The 16,615-nt window shown below is 33.9% G+C and overlaps 2 protein-coding genes across 2 annotated transcripts in view; both read right to left on the bottom strand.

The window, feature by feature from the left end:
* Nucleotides 1-16,615, bottom strand: part of LOC135144730 (dystroglycan 1) — a 254,797-nt gene that overhangs the window by 227,385 nt on the left and 10,797 nt on the right. The gene's annotated exons all lie outside the window — the stretch shown is intronic.
* On the bottom strand, nucleotides 745-1,617 carry LOC135144579 (uncharacterized). Its single transcript, XM_064076605.1, has one exon. The coding sequence runs from the start codon at nucleotides 1,615-1,617 to the stop codon at nucleotides 745-747; it is 873 nt and encodes a 290-aa protein (XP_063932675.1).

The raw sequence follows: 16,615 nt of genomic DNA, 5'->3' as shown, positions 1-16,615 counted from the left end.
AATTAAAACCAATTTTAATCCAAGCAACTCTTTTGCGTTAAAAAAATGCGTGCTATCCTTATTACATTACCCAATTCAAATAGGTTCCTTTTACAGTTACTTCCTCTTTCAATAAATGTCCTCCACTGGTGTTCTGATGTCATTTATACTTCAACTTCTAAAAGATATTGATGATGGCTGTGATCATAATGTGCGATTCTGACCGTTCTTAAATAGAGTAATATGACCAGGAGCGTGACACTGCATAATGTGTATACGTCGAATGAAATACTATCACTTTGGTCGTTACTATTTAAATATAATCTGCCTCCAACAACAGTTTCAATATTAATTGTCTAGACAGTGCTGAGTGTTTTATAAAAAAAAGCAAACTTTCTGTGCTTTTGTTGGTTTTGTTTTCACTCTACAAGGAAAGTTCTAAAATGTAAATGTAAGAAGTAAGTGCGACAAAATGTCTTATAAACGAGCTATCATGCAGTTTTTTTTCTACTTTGCGCCTTTTTAAACAAAACTATGAAATTTCGAAATCTGGGGAATTTTGCAAGAGTTGGCAAAATGTACAGAATGTAAGAAGGGCAGCTATGAAAAAATTTAATCTGAAATGTTATATTATTTGTAAAAATGAATTGCGAAGAAGATGTCGTAGATTCCTCTACAGTCTAGAGCTTGGCGAGAATCTTTGACGGAAGGAAGAATTTGTGCAATTTTAGTTGCAGGTTTGAAGACTGTTTTAACTTTTTGCCTTTAGAGTATTTTGGACAGACGGTCGGTGACCTGAGGAATGAATGGGAGATATGCAGTCGATACGAAATCAGTTGGGCGATTTGAAGTATTGTCAGAGTTGGGATTAAGCCGTCGTTGAATGGCAGACTTGATAGAGTGGTGGTCGTATCCATTTTGTTGAAGAGATGTTTGGAGATGTTCTAATTCTTTTTGGAGTTTGTTAGGTTGACAAATGGTAGTGGCTCGATGAATTAGGGAGTCAATGACAGACCGTTTTTGGGCGGGGTAGTGTTGAGACGTTGTGTCAAGAAATCGATCGGTATGGGTGGGTTTTCGATAGACTGAATGACCCAGTTGACCATCGGGTAACATGGTTACCATAACATCAAGAAAAGGAAGACAATTGTTGGTTTCCACTTCCATGGTAAACTGAATGTCGAGGTGTTGACTGTTGAAAAGGTCGTGAAAGACTGAAAGGGCGTTTGACCATGAGGCCATATGACACATGTGTCGTCCATGTAGGGGAACCAGACTTTGGGTTTGAGTTGGGCGGACTGGTGAGAGAGGGGATCCCATGGGAGTATCAGAGATTTGTTTGTAGAATTGGCCTTGGGAGGTCAATATGTGGAGGTTAGACATTTTTCTGCGAGATCGCCAAGAAGTGGAGGTTGTTACGTCGAAACTGACAATTCTATCTTTGGGGTCAAGAGATATTTCGGAGATCAGTTGGACAAAAAGTGAGGAGTTAAGAATATGTGAGGAGGTTTGCCCGGTATATGCTTTCAGAACACGGGCGAGATACTGGGCAGTATTGTTAGTGGGAGACTCCAAAGTACTGACGATGGGTCTGATAGGGCAATTATTTTTGTGAATTTTGGGAGATCGTATATACATGGTGGTTTGCAGTTTCTGGGTATTAGACGTTTGAGTACATCAGTTGGGAAATCACCCGATCTCAAAAGAGTTGTGATATCACGTTCAATGCGGGAAATTGGGTCGCGAAGAAGAATAGAATAGGAACCGTCTTGTAACAAGGAGTGTATTTTATCGACGTATTATGTTTTGTCCAGAATGACTGTGTGGCATTGCCTTGTCAGCGGGCAGGATGACTAAGTCGGTATTAGTTTTAAGAGAAGTGAAAGCGGTCCTTTCTTCTTTGGACAGTCTGGGTTTTGGGGGGCATGCTGAGTGCCGGATTTTAGCTGTTTTGAAGCGAACAGAGTCTGCGTTTTCTCTTGGCAGATTTGTGATGGAAGTTTTCCCAATTTGAATTTTCTTAGGAGCGATGGCAAAATTAAGGCTTTTTGACAAAAGTGTGTTCTCTAATTTGGAAAGGGGTAAGATGACAAATTGACGATCGTTTTAATAGCAGATTGTGGACGATTTTTTAGTTTTGGGGCAAGGGACTGAAATTTTCGGACATGGACTTGTTTCTTTTGGTCAAGAGTTGTTTAGGATTGGATGTGGGTGATTCGATCAAAAAGAGACCAGTGGATGGGGCAAAAAGAATTGCAAAGTGCTAAATGAAGTTCTAGGAGGTCTCTGGGCACGAGATCAAGATCCCGTCTAGTGGCATAGATGCGGTCACGTAGGAGGGACACGCTGGCTTTAGTCAGAATTTTTCTTGATGAGAAAGTGGAGAACTGGTTTTTGAGTTTTAGAAATTTGGTGATTATGTTGTGGTCACGACAGCGAGAAAGAGAGGTGAGAGTGAAGACAGGAGTTTTGCCATTTTCTGGCGGAGTTTGGAGAAAAGAAGAGTTTGATTGGAGATGTCCTCCCCGTAGAGGTTTTGGAAATAATTTCGGAGGCTTCCACGGTCGGAGTCAATAAGTATATGATCGTTTTCCGGGTTGGGACCGTGTCAATTGAGTTTTTCGGCTCAACGTTTCGCACACTTTCGTAAGTGGCATCTTCAGGAGCAGGGTTGAGAAATTAGGAATAATGCAGAGGTGTATCGGAGATAATGGCGACCTGCAGTATTGCGATTGTGGTTCAATGCCGAACTTGGCCCTTCCTTTTTTTTTCTTGTTTTGGTATAACCCTGTGACTACTTTTCTTTTACGTTGTGACTAGAATTATCCATGTTGATTTTTAAATTCTACCCAAAACGTGCAAAATGTGATGAGTTTTTACTTGTGATTTATCGTTGCATTAATATTTTTTAAATTTACTTAAATATGTGGCTCAAAAAAATTAATGAATGAGACAATTTATTTTATTGATTTAATCATGAACGGCTCACTTCATTTTCACAGAAAATTTTAGGAGTTCAATACTATTATTTTTAGTATTACACTGCACCAATTCAAGTTGATATACATGTCCTTGCAAAAATCTTGATGACGTGATCACAAAATTGTGTAAAGAAAAAACTCAACTCGAAAATACTGCATACTTCAGGAGCGAGGGAAGTTCTATCGAAACAACTTTCGACCAATGTTTATTTTAAATTATGTCTCAAGTATGTACTTATACCAAATTTATATGTATTTTAGATCATCTTGATAATTGGTTACAGTGGGGCCTGCAGACGTGAGGAGTTCACAAACCTCTCTACAGAGGATCTTAAATATAACGACGAGTCAATTATGGTGTCCATTCCCAAAACCAAAAATAATTTACCGAGAGAATTCATAACTCAAGGAACATGGATTACTTGGCCACAGATTGTCTGCAAAAAAAAGCAAACAACATGTTCACCCTTATCTACAGATACCAAACCACTTTCTACCAATATTGGTATTGGTCACGCTTCAAGCGAGAGGGACGTTCGGTGAATTAAATTTTCAGTTATATTATTTTCTACTAAATTTTCGTTTTTCCTTCTTTATTCCGTTTTCTACTTTGATGTTTCCCAGTAATAGTCATAGTCAACTGAGAATACTGTTGTACAAACTTTAAATATTTTTCAAGGGGTACTCTACGATCGATAGATAAAAAGAAGCACGTATTTGACAACATGGTATACTTTGTAATGCAAGGATGCAGTTAGCACATTACACACTTTATGCATGTCAATTTTTTGTTTACATCCAACTGAAATGACATAAGCAACAGTTATGCTAAAAAGGAATTTCCTGGATGTTGTTCAAGGGTAATCCAAAAATGGAAACCTTGTATGATATCTGAGTTATAAATACACTTCAGTTTGTGGAAGGTAAATTGAAAAAGACATGTAAATAAAAACTCGTGTGATAGAAAGTAAGATCTGAGCACGTCCCGTCCTGCTACTCGAGAGCAACACATGTTTATTATCCCTTTAAAAATCAACAACAGCAAACACATTGCACGTTTGTTATTTTTATTTTCTCTGTATAGTTCACAAACGACGCCGCACCATGTATATGTCGCTTCGTCTTTATTGCACGATGTGGGATAGGTAGGTTTATAATTTTGTTCGTATATTTATTTTACCAAGTCACGTCAGTCATGTTATAAAGATTTTATATTCGCACTATTTATCTGCAACTGCGTGATAAAAGAAAAAATAAGTCCCTGTAGGTGTTATTTTGCAACTAATTTTGTTAAAATTAGATTCGAACTAAAAACTTGTGAACTTCCCTTCGCTTTGGAGCACAGTTCACGCCGTATTGTAACATGTTTTGCAAAATAAGGTAGACGAAGAGATAAATATCTAACAGGCCAAGACTAGTTAATTTTTTTTTTTTCAATCAAGAGTCCCTCTACAGAAAAGGGTTGCATAAATACATTTTAAATGGGGTTACTGCATTTTTGTATTGTTTGTGTTGTGAAACACCAAAATAAAGATTGGAGATTCGTCCATTAGTTATTTGAATCGTCCTCTTAGCTATTGCTCGGAAAATTAAAAAAATAATAAATCCGAAGTGTGATGATCGTTTTAGTATTGGAGATTCCCTTGCGCTTTGCGACGTTAAAAATTGAAAGCGATGCCAGTGCATGCTCTAAATTAATTAATTCATGATACTCGGCGGAAGTCAACTCAAAGCAACGACTTTTACAGTGAAGTATGCATGACGTACCACAGAATTACCATTTTAAAATGAAATGAAAACAGAAGCACTTTACAGGTTTAAATAGTCATAACAGATTTAGATGATGCAGGTTGAGTTTTACACCCCGACGTTATCTAAAATTAAAGTCACACTCGATGTTGTGCATGTGTTTCACATTTGTCAGATTTAATTACATTAAATAAAAAAAATGCTTTTCGTACGGTAATTATTAAACGGAAATTAGAAAATTTCAAGATTCTCTAAACGCAGTTTTATTATATTTACGTTAATGAGAGATTTACTGCTCTGAAGATAAATTTCTGTTATCTTTAAGAGCTTAGCTCATTTATCTGCTTACCAATATCCATTAACTTTTAATTTATCTACGAGCTTTAAGACGGAATTATTTGATAAAGTGCGAAGACAACCATTAATTACAAATACACTCTTCTGCAGCGTCAGTGTTTTTAGCAACGAAACATCTTAAGGTTTTTAAAAATGTGTACTTCTTCCTGTCCAAATAATAAATCGCTCATTTCCTTCAGGTTATAGATCCACTTCACTGTTTTGCTAAGGAAAATGTAAACTCATCTCCGGAAGCGCATCTTTAATAAACCTTTTCTAAAAGCTATCTCATACAGAATGCATTACGAAAAATGATTTATGGCATCCCAAAACGGTTTTGCAGTTGCATTAAGCGTCCTAGATTACACATCGTCCTTCAATTGTGTTCCCTCCTTAAATGCATAACCACATTATTGATGTATAGCTCCTACACGACAATGTACAGTTAATTACGGCGATACCGGTAATTTTCGTATCGAATATTAACTGCGGTTTAATATTTAATGCGTAGTCATATCGACCTCACCTATGTGCATTTAACTATCAAAGATTCCCAATAATTTTATGGAAAAGCGAAGCGAAGCATGATCCACCCTCATAAAATATTTTTAGACTCAAATTATTGGGTTTCTATTAAATATGGCTATTTTCACTTTGGAAATGCTCTGAAAGCTCTTCAATTTCCAGTTCGTTCAAGTGGACAACTTCAACAGTCAATAAACACAAAGCAAAAAAACATGTTAAAATGTTGAGGAAAATTTGCAAAGTTGAGTCGACTATTGCAAGAAAACGTCTTGCAGGTGGGTTTGTTTGTAGTTGAACGGAAGTTGCTGGTGCAATGGAGGTTATGTTCAAAGTTTAGTTTTGTGTGGCATGATTAAGATTTTATTGTTTAAGTTTGTGCTTGTGCGGTAGTAGTTTCTTTAGTTTCAGTAAGCTTATAATCCCAGCTCATTGTTCTAGTCTAAATAAAGGAAAAAAGTTGGAGATTAATTTACCGGATGTTGTGTTTATAACTTTTCGAATAGATTTCTAGTTTATTACGAGGCTTGTGTTTAATTGTGCATTTTCTCTGCAACTACAGTGCAATTCTCGTTTACGTGGCAACGTATAAAAATTATCAAAATAAAAAAATTGTGACGCTGTACACTTTTCATTTCAAAAGTGGCATTTTTAGGCTAACCGCAATAACGGTATTAAAATATGGATGTTCGTTTTTTAGCCTACTTTGTATAAAATTATTTTCGTGCCCTTACCCTTCTCTCAAAAAAAAGCAACACTTCTTTATTATTGGTACAAAACGTATTTCGAAATTTTCATAAAAAGAAGAGGGATAATACTTCAGAAATATCTCGTAAGACACGCAGTAACCGAAATACTATGATACTTATGTTGTTTGAGTCATCTTAATTTAAGTAGAAAGAAATCAAAGGCAAGGAGTACTACGAAAATCTCTTTTTGTTCAGACGTCGTTGTTTGTTAGACGGCTTCAATATTCTTAAGGGGTAAAAGATGTACCAATTCAAAGGAAATCTTTTTGCTGAAGACATTTCAAATAACAGCAGTAAATAAGCATAAAGATATTTAAGGGAATATACAGGGCGTCCCAACAATTCTGCGGCTGCCTGATTCTTTGATTCAAAAGGACAGAACTCTCTGAGCTAATTTGCATTTTTTTAAGCGCAACCCCTATTTTTAGTTTTAAGTTTTTTATTAAAAATGGAGAACAATGATATCAGCGACAAACGTCTTTCGATCAGCCGTTTCCAACATATTTGCTTTTTCATGTAAAAAAATCCCCATATTCAACAACCCTCAACGCCGCCATATTTGAAAATGGAGGTGCGGAATTTTGCATAGAGTTGCTTCTCCTGTTGTCATAAAGCAAAATCTGTACATAAGGTGATCCATTTTAAAAATATGGCTTTGGTGTGTAATGTTTAAATACACCTAAGCGAATTTTTTCTATGATCTACGGTAAATGCGTAATTTTTCGTCATCGAACCGTTTGGATACCTGTATAAATGTATAGAAGTATTGTTACTGTTATTTTCTAAATAATTACTACAGTTTTTATCGCCATTAAAAAAAGAAATAAGAATAATCTGTCAAATCTCTGCACACCAGACCCACTTGATCACATCAGAATCTTAATGACATTTAAATTATACTAAATGTGTTTCGGTCTATAATTTGCGACCACGAATCGACCGTTCGATCGTTAATCGCTTTTGAAATTATAGGCGCCATTCGAAATTCTTGTATACACAATATTTTAAACAGGGTTATAATAATATAACAATGACGATTTATTGTAAAAAAGAAAAAAAAAAAAGGTTTATTTACTCAACAAAATAAATGAGTAATATGTAGGTAAATACATAATATATTTCTTTTTACAAAAAAAAAAAGGTCGGCAAAAGTTTAAATAACAGTTTACCAAACCTTCTGCATAATTCTTGTAAGAAGTGATAATCAGTGTAAAACAATAATTGTTATAAAAGGTTTTAGATAGCATTTCCCTCAGAAATGTTCACTCTAAATTTATATAAAGAAGTACCATGCTGTGCTACATATATTAAGTCTAGATTTTCTTATAGAATTCAGGGGCGGACTCGAATCTTGCCTCTGTAGTGTACGCAACTGATGTCGTTTCATATGTAGGCTGTCGGTAATGTAACTCTTGGAATTTTTCAATAAATCCATTTTTCGATTAGCAACTTTTTGAGTTTTTAACTTTCGGAGTTTTATCAGTGTTTCGAATTTTCTGTTCTTGAATTTTAAATTTTTTCTTTCGGGAATATTTTGATTTGCAATTTTTTGTTTCCAGTTTAATTTTTTCATTTTTTAGTTTTTCGTTACTTCACCTTTGAGATATGCAATTTCAAAATTCCACAATCTTTTTATTTTTGAATTTTTTGAAATGTCACATTTAAAGTGAAAACTAGAAAACTTGAAAGCGAAAATTGTATAATCGTAAAACTTTAAAATTGAATAATTCTAAATCGAAAAAGTTAAAAATCTAAGTAACTGTAATATAGAAGCATTGAAAAATTCACGAGTTGATAAGTAAAACTTTGAAAACTAAAAAAAATTTGAAAACTAAAAAAAATTCGAAAAATTGTAAAATCTAACAAAAATCGGAAAATCCAGAAATTGCAAAATCGGAAAACTAAAGAATTTTTTAAACTTAAAAATGGATGCTATTAAAAAATGGCTCAGTCAACACAATATAAATTAACACGGTGAAAGTAATTAAAAATTGATAAGTTAAGAAAAATTTAAATATGAAAATTGAAAAATCTAAAAACTGTAAAATCGTGAAAATTTCAGTTTTAATAAATTTGTTCTTTTAATAAATTGTAGTAAACGGTGGATTAAGAAGCATATTATTTTCGACATTCTAAAAATAATTTAGTCAGCAAAATTTTGGCCGGGAATATAATATTTTGATTAGCGTATAGCCATCTACAAAATATTCTCAAATCTTTAATTAAATTTAACAATCAGACGGAAATGGGAAATCTTATTTTTCGTACTTTAAGAGTTACGAAAATAAGAAATTATAGTCTATTAAACTAACTAAATAGAAAAATAATTGATCCTTTTATTAAAATGTGAATTACTTGTTGTCTACCTTACAGACGCCATTTATTACAATTAATTTAACACTGTGTTAAAAATGTTGTTCTCATGCTTCAAACATCAACTACTACTAACTAGTTTACCAGTTTCTCTGAAGCCTTAATTCTAAACAGAAGTACTTTTCTAGTTATCTATTGTAAAATAGTTGGCAGTTCGAACAGAGATCTTTACGGTTGGTGTTAAAACTTCTCGAAACTAAAACTACTTCAGTGCCTCTCGCAAAGTGTCCGATAAATTCCATTATAGAGATCTATTCGAAGTTTAAACAAATATATTCACATTGTATGAGTTTGAACAGCGCCGACCCGTCTATGTGATTTTAACCTTATTGACACGCTGATAAGAGATGAGGGTAACTATTCTGGATATTAGTTTGATTCTGATCAATATTGTTAGTGCAGCAGAATCCTGTTTAATTCCGTAAACTTATATCACATCCATCAGACGTACCAGTTCGCCGTAATTACGCTGGTCTCCTTTTAAGGGACGTTTGTTAGTCAGCGCCCGGCCTCCGTCTGTCTGGAATTACAAGTCATGCATAATCGCGAAAGTTTTTGTAAGTGAAGATTTTTGTAATAAATCCGGTCCCGCCGTGTTTCGCACTTTTAATTTGCTTTTCACCTGTCCACGACACGTTGTAAATCACGGCGAAAATGGCGCAATCAAGATAACACAAAAAATATTATTGCAGGTAATAATGATAAAAGCGATGGATCAACCCTCTCGAACTGCTCGTAAATTCAACAGATAAATCCTACGGGAGGCTTAAGAGGGATATAAAATTTAATCGTTCACGGATAATAAGCGATTTACGATTATCGCGACTGGAAGAAAGTTGGATTTAATAAAAAATAAGTACAATTTGGTTATTGCTCCCTCGGACGGGGTGATTAATGAAGGGCATAAAAGCGAAACGTCGAGGGTGTTTAAACGGCATTATTGCTTTTTAATCTCGGTATTGGGCGTTCATAAATAATAAAGCAATTACGGGACGGTTATATTATAATCGTCTGCGAACATTTGCACAATTTTGCTGTTCCCCTTTGTGTAAAGAATTAGAAGACGAAGCGTGGCGGATGATAAACATGGGCAATTACTTCGCCAATTATGCTCCGCTCATTTGTAGATTAAACTACAAAAGTACTAAGGCGCTCTATTTAAAAAAAACTATTAAAGTTTACAACAGATGGAGATATTTCGTGGAAATTCCAACTGTAAATTAACCAGGTACTGCCACACTTTGCATCTTAAATAATCGTCAACAATTTATTCTCTTGTTCTTGCAACAGTTATGCTGCTTGGAAGGTTAAATAAAATGTCTTACGACGAAATTACTGTTTTTGTAATCAATAAAAAACGATGTAAAATAAACGTGTAGGCTCATTTTATGGTTGCACGGTGCTTGCACATTGGCGGTGCAAGAGTTTTGGTAAATTTTGATGCAAAGTGCAAGTCACATCCTACGTTGGACAAAACTATCGAACATCTAGCCCCCACTTGACGTCATCTTTGCTGATCGCACGTTAGATGTATAATGATCACGTTGAATATCTAGTCAAATTAAGTCTGCGTCGCGACTTATACACATAAATATTCAGTAGATTATTATCAAAGGACGTATTTGTCTGAAGTAAGCAACGGTCAGTCTGATCGTTTTAATTTTGACATTAACCAAGGGGAGTTGAATTTGCAACGAAGTTACTTGACTGCAAACTCAATTATGTATAATATCGTTGAAAAGTAGTCTATGTTAGATATTTATTTGTATTAAATATATGTGAACAACATATATCTATGAGCTGCCACTCAAACTTAAAATTAAATACGGAGTAGAGCTCTGACTACACACTTATTGTTGTGGTTAATTTTTTTAAATATTAAAATGGCGATATTTCTTTACCATTTCTGCCATATTTGCGGCATTTATCGAATTTTGCTTAATCGCATACGAGAGATGCGATAAACAATAACAAAATAAAAATATAAAATAATTAGATAAAAAAACGTTTGTAAAATTTCAAATTACTTGGTTTAGTAGTTTCAAAGTTAGATTGTAAAATGTTATGCAGTTTTGATTTTTTTTTTTCAAAAATCTGGATGTTAAAATTTCAAAATCAAGACGGATTCATAAACCACATTTGTAGGAGCATGTTATTTTATAAAATTTAAATAGCATTTAGTAAACAAATTGAGTTGACCTCATCCCATTGTTCGTAGGGAGAGAAATTTTGGTTAGCGTTTTACCATTTTAAATAAGATTAGTAAATTTTTGACATAATGTCATCCAGTTTTTGCTTATATTTTAAGCACAGCTAGGAATTAGGAATAATATATATCTACATACGTAAAAAGTTGGATTCTTGAGATAAAAATGAAAATGTATTGTACATATTCAGTTATAAAAAAAAGAAATATGAGATATATGTTCCAATTATTGGGCTCCCACATTCGATAAAGAAGACTTCTAAAATGCAAACCACTAGAAATTTTTTAAGAGTGCACTACTTAGTACAACTTAATTTATACGATGACATTTTACTGGATTTTCTCGACACTCGTTGGACTCGACTCGACTGAAAAAGAATCGTTCCCGAAGGTGGCCTCTATTTAAATCCATACTTCCCTTCTAGAAGTTCCGCACTCAAGGTATTTCTGGATTGCTCATCGCCACTTTCGCTTCCAGGTGTTTCTCCGGTCGCCGTCACCGACAATGAGTCATCATCGCCGTACGTACTAGAACTCATAGGCATCGTACAGGGGCGGCGTGTGGGTTTCTCTCATAACAATAATTTTACTAACAATGTACTCTCAAATAATAAGTATCTAATGTGTGCAAGAAGAAACAAATTCTTAGTACGATTCTGAGGCCAAATAAAACCGTGTGATCGAAAATTTTTTGAATTACAAGTGCTTGGATTTAGTGAGCTAAAATTGACTCCATTTGACTTCAAACTAACAGGAAGTCATTCTAAAAATATCACTGTGATGCAGTTAATTACATCCAATCAGTTGATGGAATTGTATGTAGTTCAGCAAAAAAAAACAGAGCTAAATATTTACTAGAAAATCACAAAAGTTCGATGATTCTACTCTCCATTTTGTCTACTACATCAATAGTGCCAAAGTTAACTTTGAATCACAATATTTTCTACTAAAAAATTGGTCCAAAGTTGTTTGGACAGAACTTTCCTAGCTCCTGAAGTACAATGAAACATATCCAGCATTTTCGAGTTGAGTTTTTTCTTTACGAAAATTTGCGATGACGTCATTAACATATTTGTTAGGACACGTATATTATAATCTTGGCTTGGTGCAGTGTAATACTAAAAATAATAGTATCGTATTTTCAAAATTTTCTGGGAAGATGGAGTGAACCGTTCCTGATTTAATCAATGAAACTGACTGATTCATTAATTTTGTTGAATGACCCTATATAATCAAATCTAAAAAATGAGGTTCTTAATTTGATCACTAAAAAATTGGTCGAGGGATGTAAGTATAAACCGACAAATTCAACTCTTTAAAAAAATTATAAAATTTTACGATTTTTTTTTGCGGCATGTCAGATTTTGTAGTCAGCTATGGTATTTAAACGCCATTTAGAGTGAATTGATAAGAGATCGTAACGTCCATAAATTCTCAAAATTAAAGGCTATTATCTTCATAATTGAGTCTAATTACGTGCATAGAAGAGGGAAATTGTAGTTTACTCGAAAAACTATAGAACGCGGGGCATAACGTAATAATCTACATTATAAAAAAAATATATTTTGCGCATGACCTTAATAAAAGATTTTGGTGTTCACACATTTTCAAATTACATACCTGGAATTTTTTGTGACTCTCAAAATTTAGGTATTCAAAATGTGTAAACAAATCTAGGACCAATTCAACAAATTTCACGCTTTACGAAGAAGTCAATTATATTATATGAGCGGTGCTGTTGGAAGCAAAAACTCATTTACAAACAACATATTAATAAAACATTCATTGTGTTGGATTTAATTCATTAGTAAATCGATAGTCGCTTGATGAGTTATACAATAATTTTCAATAAACGTCAAGTGTGCTTCATTATCAGAACTTTATTTATCCTACCAGTATTTACGATGTCAACATTGTACAACAAAAATAAAAACTCCTGTGACAAGACTCAATGATGCTCTGCCCCACTTAATAATTCCGGTGAAAACAAATACCATCTTTCAGTGTCTGGAAAAATAAATACGATTCTTTGTCGCAGACGTAAGTGATTAAGAAACGGCAGTTTTTTAGTACTCCAGTCATTTGACTAATTACAACAAAACGAAATTATTTTTTGTATATCCTGTGGCGAAGTGGAAGCTAAACAAACTCCGAAATAATTGGTAAAAGAATCCAACCATGTGTCGTGTTACAGCCCATAAAGGAAGTTTAGATGTTAACGAGACCGCAAAATTAAGAAAGTCGATGAGAATAAGGATAAAAAGGGGACTGTGGCAATTTTTTTTGTTATTAAACGAATGAAGTATGTGAAAAACGACGCTAGAAATTTTATCGCTCATTACGAGAGTTTAAGGAAGGATATGACATCATTAGGAAATTGCAGAACCATACTTCACCTTTACAAGGTGTTTTAGTGCCAAGTTTGGAAGTGCCAGTTAAAACGACGTAACCTTTAACTGCCACTTTGTTTAACATAACTCGAAATCTTGGACTTTTTATTTCGTTTTATTTCAGGACTTTACACTGACGGCGAGATTATTGGAGCGTTTAAAATTTTTCTGTCTTCGGAGAGAGAAAATAAATGGCATTCCACTCGATTGTTCCAGTTTTAGTGTTCTCCGAGACAATTTGAATTAACTGCCATATCAATTAGACATTTCAAAGAACTATCCGCGTTCCGTTACCCTCGTCACTTGCGTCAAACTATCCAGCTAAAAATAAACACATCATCGGAATAAATACATTTATGGGTTGAGCAAGCGGACTGTGTAAAAGTTTAATTTCGATCTGTTTCACAAATCGCATTGGTTTCTTTGAAGAGGGGTTTTATTTTAAAAAACAATTCGGGTTTCGTGTTTATTTACCTTTCCGCGAATCAAAACGGGAAGTTATTCTTGGAATTATATCGTTTTTGCAAACTGAAACCGCGCTTGTTTTATTGAAAAGCTCATTGTAAGCTCTCGTTGCCGAAAATTTTATTGTCGCTCCGACGCCAGATTTTCCGTTTATTAATTGAGCAGTTCACCATTGATCGCCAAATTGCTTGTCATTTAACTGCTCCTGACCTTTTTATTCTTCTAACGTAATGTCATTGTCCGATTACAATTATTTCCAATTAAGTGTAAACTTCGTTAACTTCCTCGGTCGATTGTGCCTTTGTTTCGTCCAATTTCGGGCGAAAGCGCAGCCTCGGCCTTTTTAATTTCTGGCCAAATTCACAAATATCCTCGACTTTTTCAAACAAACTTTTTTGACTTAAAAGGAAAACGAATCAAGCGTGCTCCGGTTCCGCGAGAGACGTGAGCACAATGGCTTCTTTGAGATTGATTGTGCGGCGCTTTAAAAAAGCTCCGATGGGTTCATTTCGATTGAGATATTGCGAGAAAAAAAGCGTCAAAGACTTGTTGATACAAAACGGTCTTAAAATAATATCGGGTTTATTTATTTTGTTAGAGATCGGTCCTCGTTTGTTGGTTTTATCAGTTTCGCCATCAATCAAAATGCTGGGGCGGTGCTGTTTGGGGGATTTGCATGGCTTGTTTACTTTATCAAGAAACATGAGTGGTGAGGTTTTCTGAATACCGTTTGCCGGTAGCTCTTTAACGCGCTCTTTACTCAAAATAAACACCTAATTGGGCAGACGCAGAATTGGAAAAGAACACGTTGCTTGAAGGGGGACTTTCAGTAACTGGGGTGCGTATGTACGCTAAATGTATAATAAAACATACAGAAGTGTGCGGAAAACATGGTTTTATTTTTGAAAAACAAGAATTCAGTATATATTTATGCGAGGTGCCTGCTATGTTACTATAAAAATAACGTTTCTCTTATGGCTACACTAAAATTACAGAAAAAATTTTGGAAAACTGTGTCAATATAATTTATATTTCTCCGTGGTAATTTGTAAACTTATTTTATCAATGCGAAAACACCTCTGAGAAATGACTGAACTATTAAGATGCTCCCCTTAAAAATTTGGATATATGATGAAGTTGTTTTTTACATGCTATTGAAATCCTAGCCAAATTTTTTCATTATTCACCAACTCTTGCTGAATTTTATATGAATTTTAGGAATAAGGTGTAAACAAAATTTATCAAATCATCCACACCAACAAAATGATGACGTCACCTTACAATTTTACATAGTAAACGTTATTTACTTATTATACAATAACATACTCCTGCGTGTGTGTTTAACTCCAGGCATTCTATTTTTCCCAGAAAAATCCAAATTATACTCGTATTATAATATTACTATTTTGTACCTGTGTAAAATAAAGGCTGACCTAAAAACGTAAAATAAATAAATTTTGCAAAATCAAATTAAATAATTTTCCGACAAAGCTGGATTTGATGATTTGTATATGAGGGGCGAAGGCAGTTCTGTCTAAATAACCACAGACAGATAATCTCCGAAACTACTGGACTGATTGTTGTCAAATTTTGTATGTACACTAATTATCCCTACCACCAATGAGACATCATCTCCAAATAGCGTTAGTTAGGTGGTTCAACACTCAGCCAATTATTTATTTTTATTTATACTATTTTGGTGGTACCGGTTTCAGGGTTCATCCCCTTCTTCAGCCACCTTGTCAATAAACTTATAACACTTAAAAAAAACTCAATACCTAGGGCCGGTTTATAGAACAGCGAGTTAAATATTTAATCCTCGATTAGTTTAACAGAGAATTAAAATGTGGAATATGAGCCCGTGATTGGTTAAAATATGTGCGTTGCCTGGCAACGGACCTCAGTTAAAAGTTAATCGCGAATTAACTTTAACATCGCTTTCTATAAATCGGGTCTTATTTGGTTAAATTTTAAAAACTTATTAGTGTTAATACTGGATCTGCTGGTTTTTTCTTTTCTAATTAAAATTTTTATTTTTTCTTTTAAAATTTACAAGAGTATTTTTTTTTTTAATTTTATAAAACAATAATACTTGTGGTAGGCATATGAATGCATGTCGAGTTTTCACCCTAAATATTCAGTTTTTTGAAAATATAATTAAAATCACATCTAAATTGTATAAAATAACATAAGTCTTACACGTGTAGTTTATGAATCTGTGTTGAGCTTTTACTCGACACGTCCAGTAAATCGTTAATCAAAGTTCATTCCTTTATCCTCTCAAAAAATTGATGACGTCATTTGTGAAATATGCAAAATATTATGACTCTATACTTGTGGTTTATCAATGTACTCATAGTTTTTAGAATTACTTATACAGGGTGACTTAAAAAAAATAATGAACGAGTGAATATATTTTATTGATTAAATTAGAAATTTCAAAACCGAACGCTTTGAAATTTTGCAAAAGATTTAAAGTTATATCATATGCATGGTAATTTTTTAATCAAAATATATCTGTTTATCTCTCCAAAAAACCGATGATATCATCTCAAAATTTTGCCGAATAAATCCTGTTCAAAATGTGCAAAATATGATGAGTCTATACTTATACAGGGTGACTCAGAAAAATTAATGAATGGGTCAAATTGGGTATAGAATACTGTTATTACTAGTATTACACTGCGTTTATCCAAAATGATAAATATACCTTTCGATAACCCACTTGATCTACAAACATTTATACACACAGATTGTATGTAATGTACGTGTTGTGATATTTTTTCTGATTCCATCATAGTAACACGTACAGAACAACGCGATTTAGTTGTATGTCAATCTATAGTTGTAAATACTGTTAGGCCA

The sequence above is a fragment of the Zophobas morio genome, unplaced genomic scaffold (genome assembly GCF_036711695.1).
Source record: "Zophobas morio isolate AGI-343-1 ecotype UQ-CSIRO unplaced genomic scaffold, CSIRO_AGI_Zmor_V1 ptg000108l, whole genome shotgun sequence".
Taxonomy (NCBI): domain Eukaryota; kingdom Metazoa; phylum Arthropoda; class Insecta; order Coleoptera; family Tenebrionidae; genus Zophobas; species Zophobas morio.
This window is presented reverse-complemented; position numbering and strand designations above follow the sequence as displayed.

Bases quoted from the DNA above. Each gene is read 5' to 3' on its own strand.
- LOC135144579 (XM_064076605.1), bottom strand. From the start codon at position 1,617: ATGTATATACGATCTCCCAAAATTCACAAAAATAATTGCCCTATCAGA.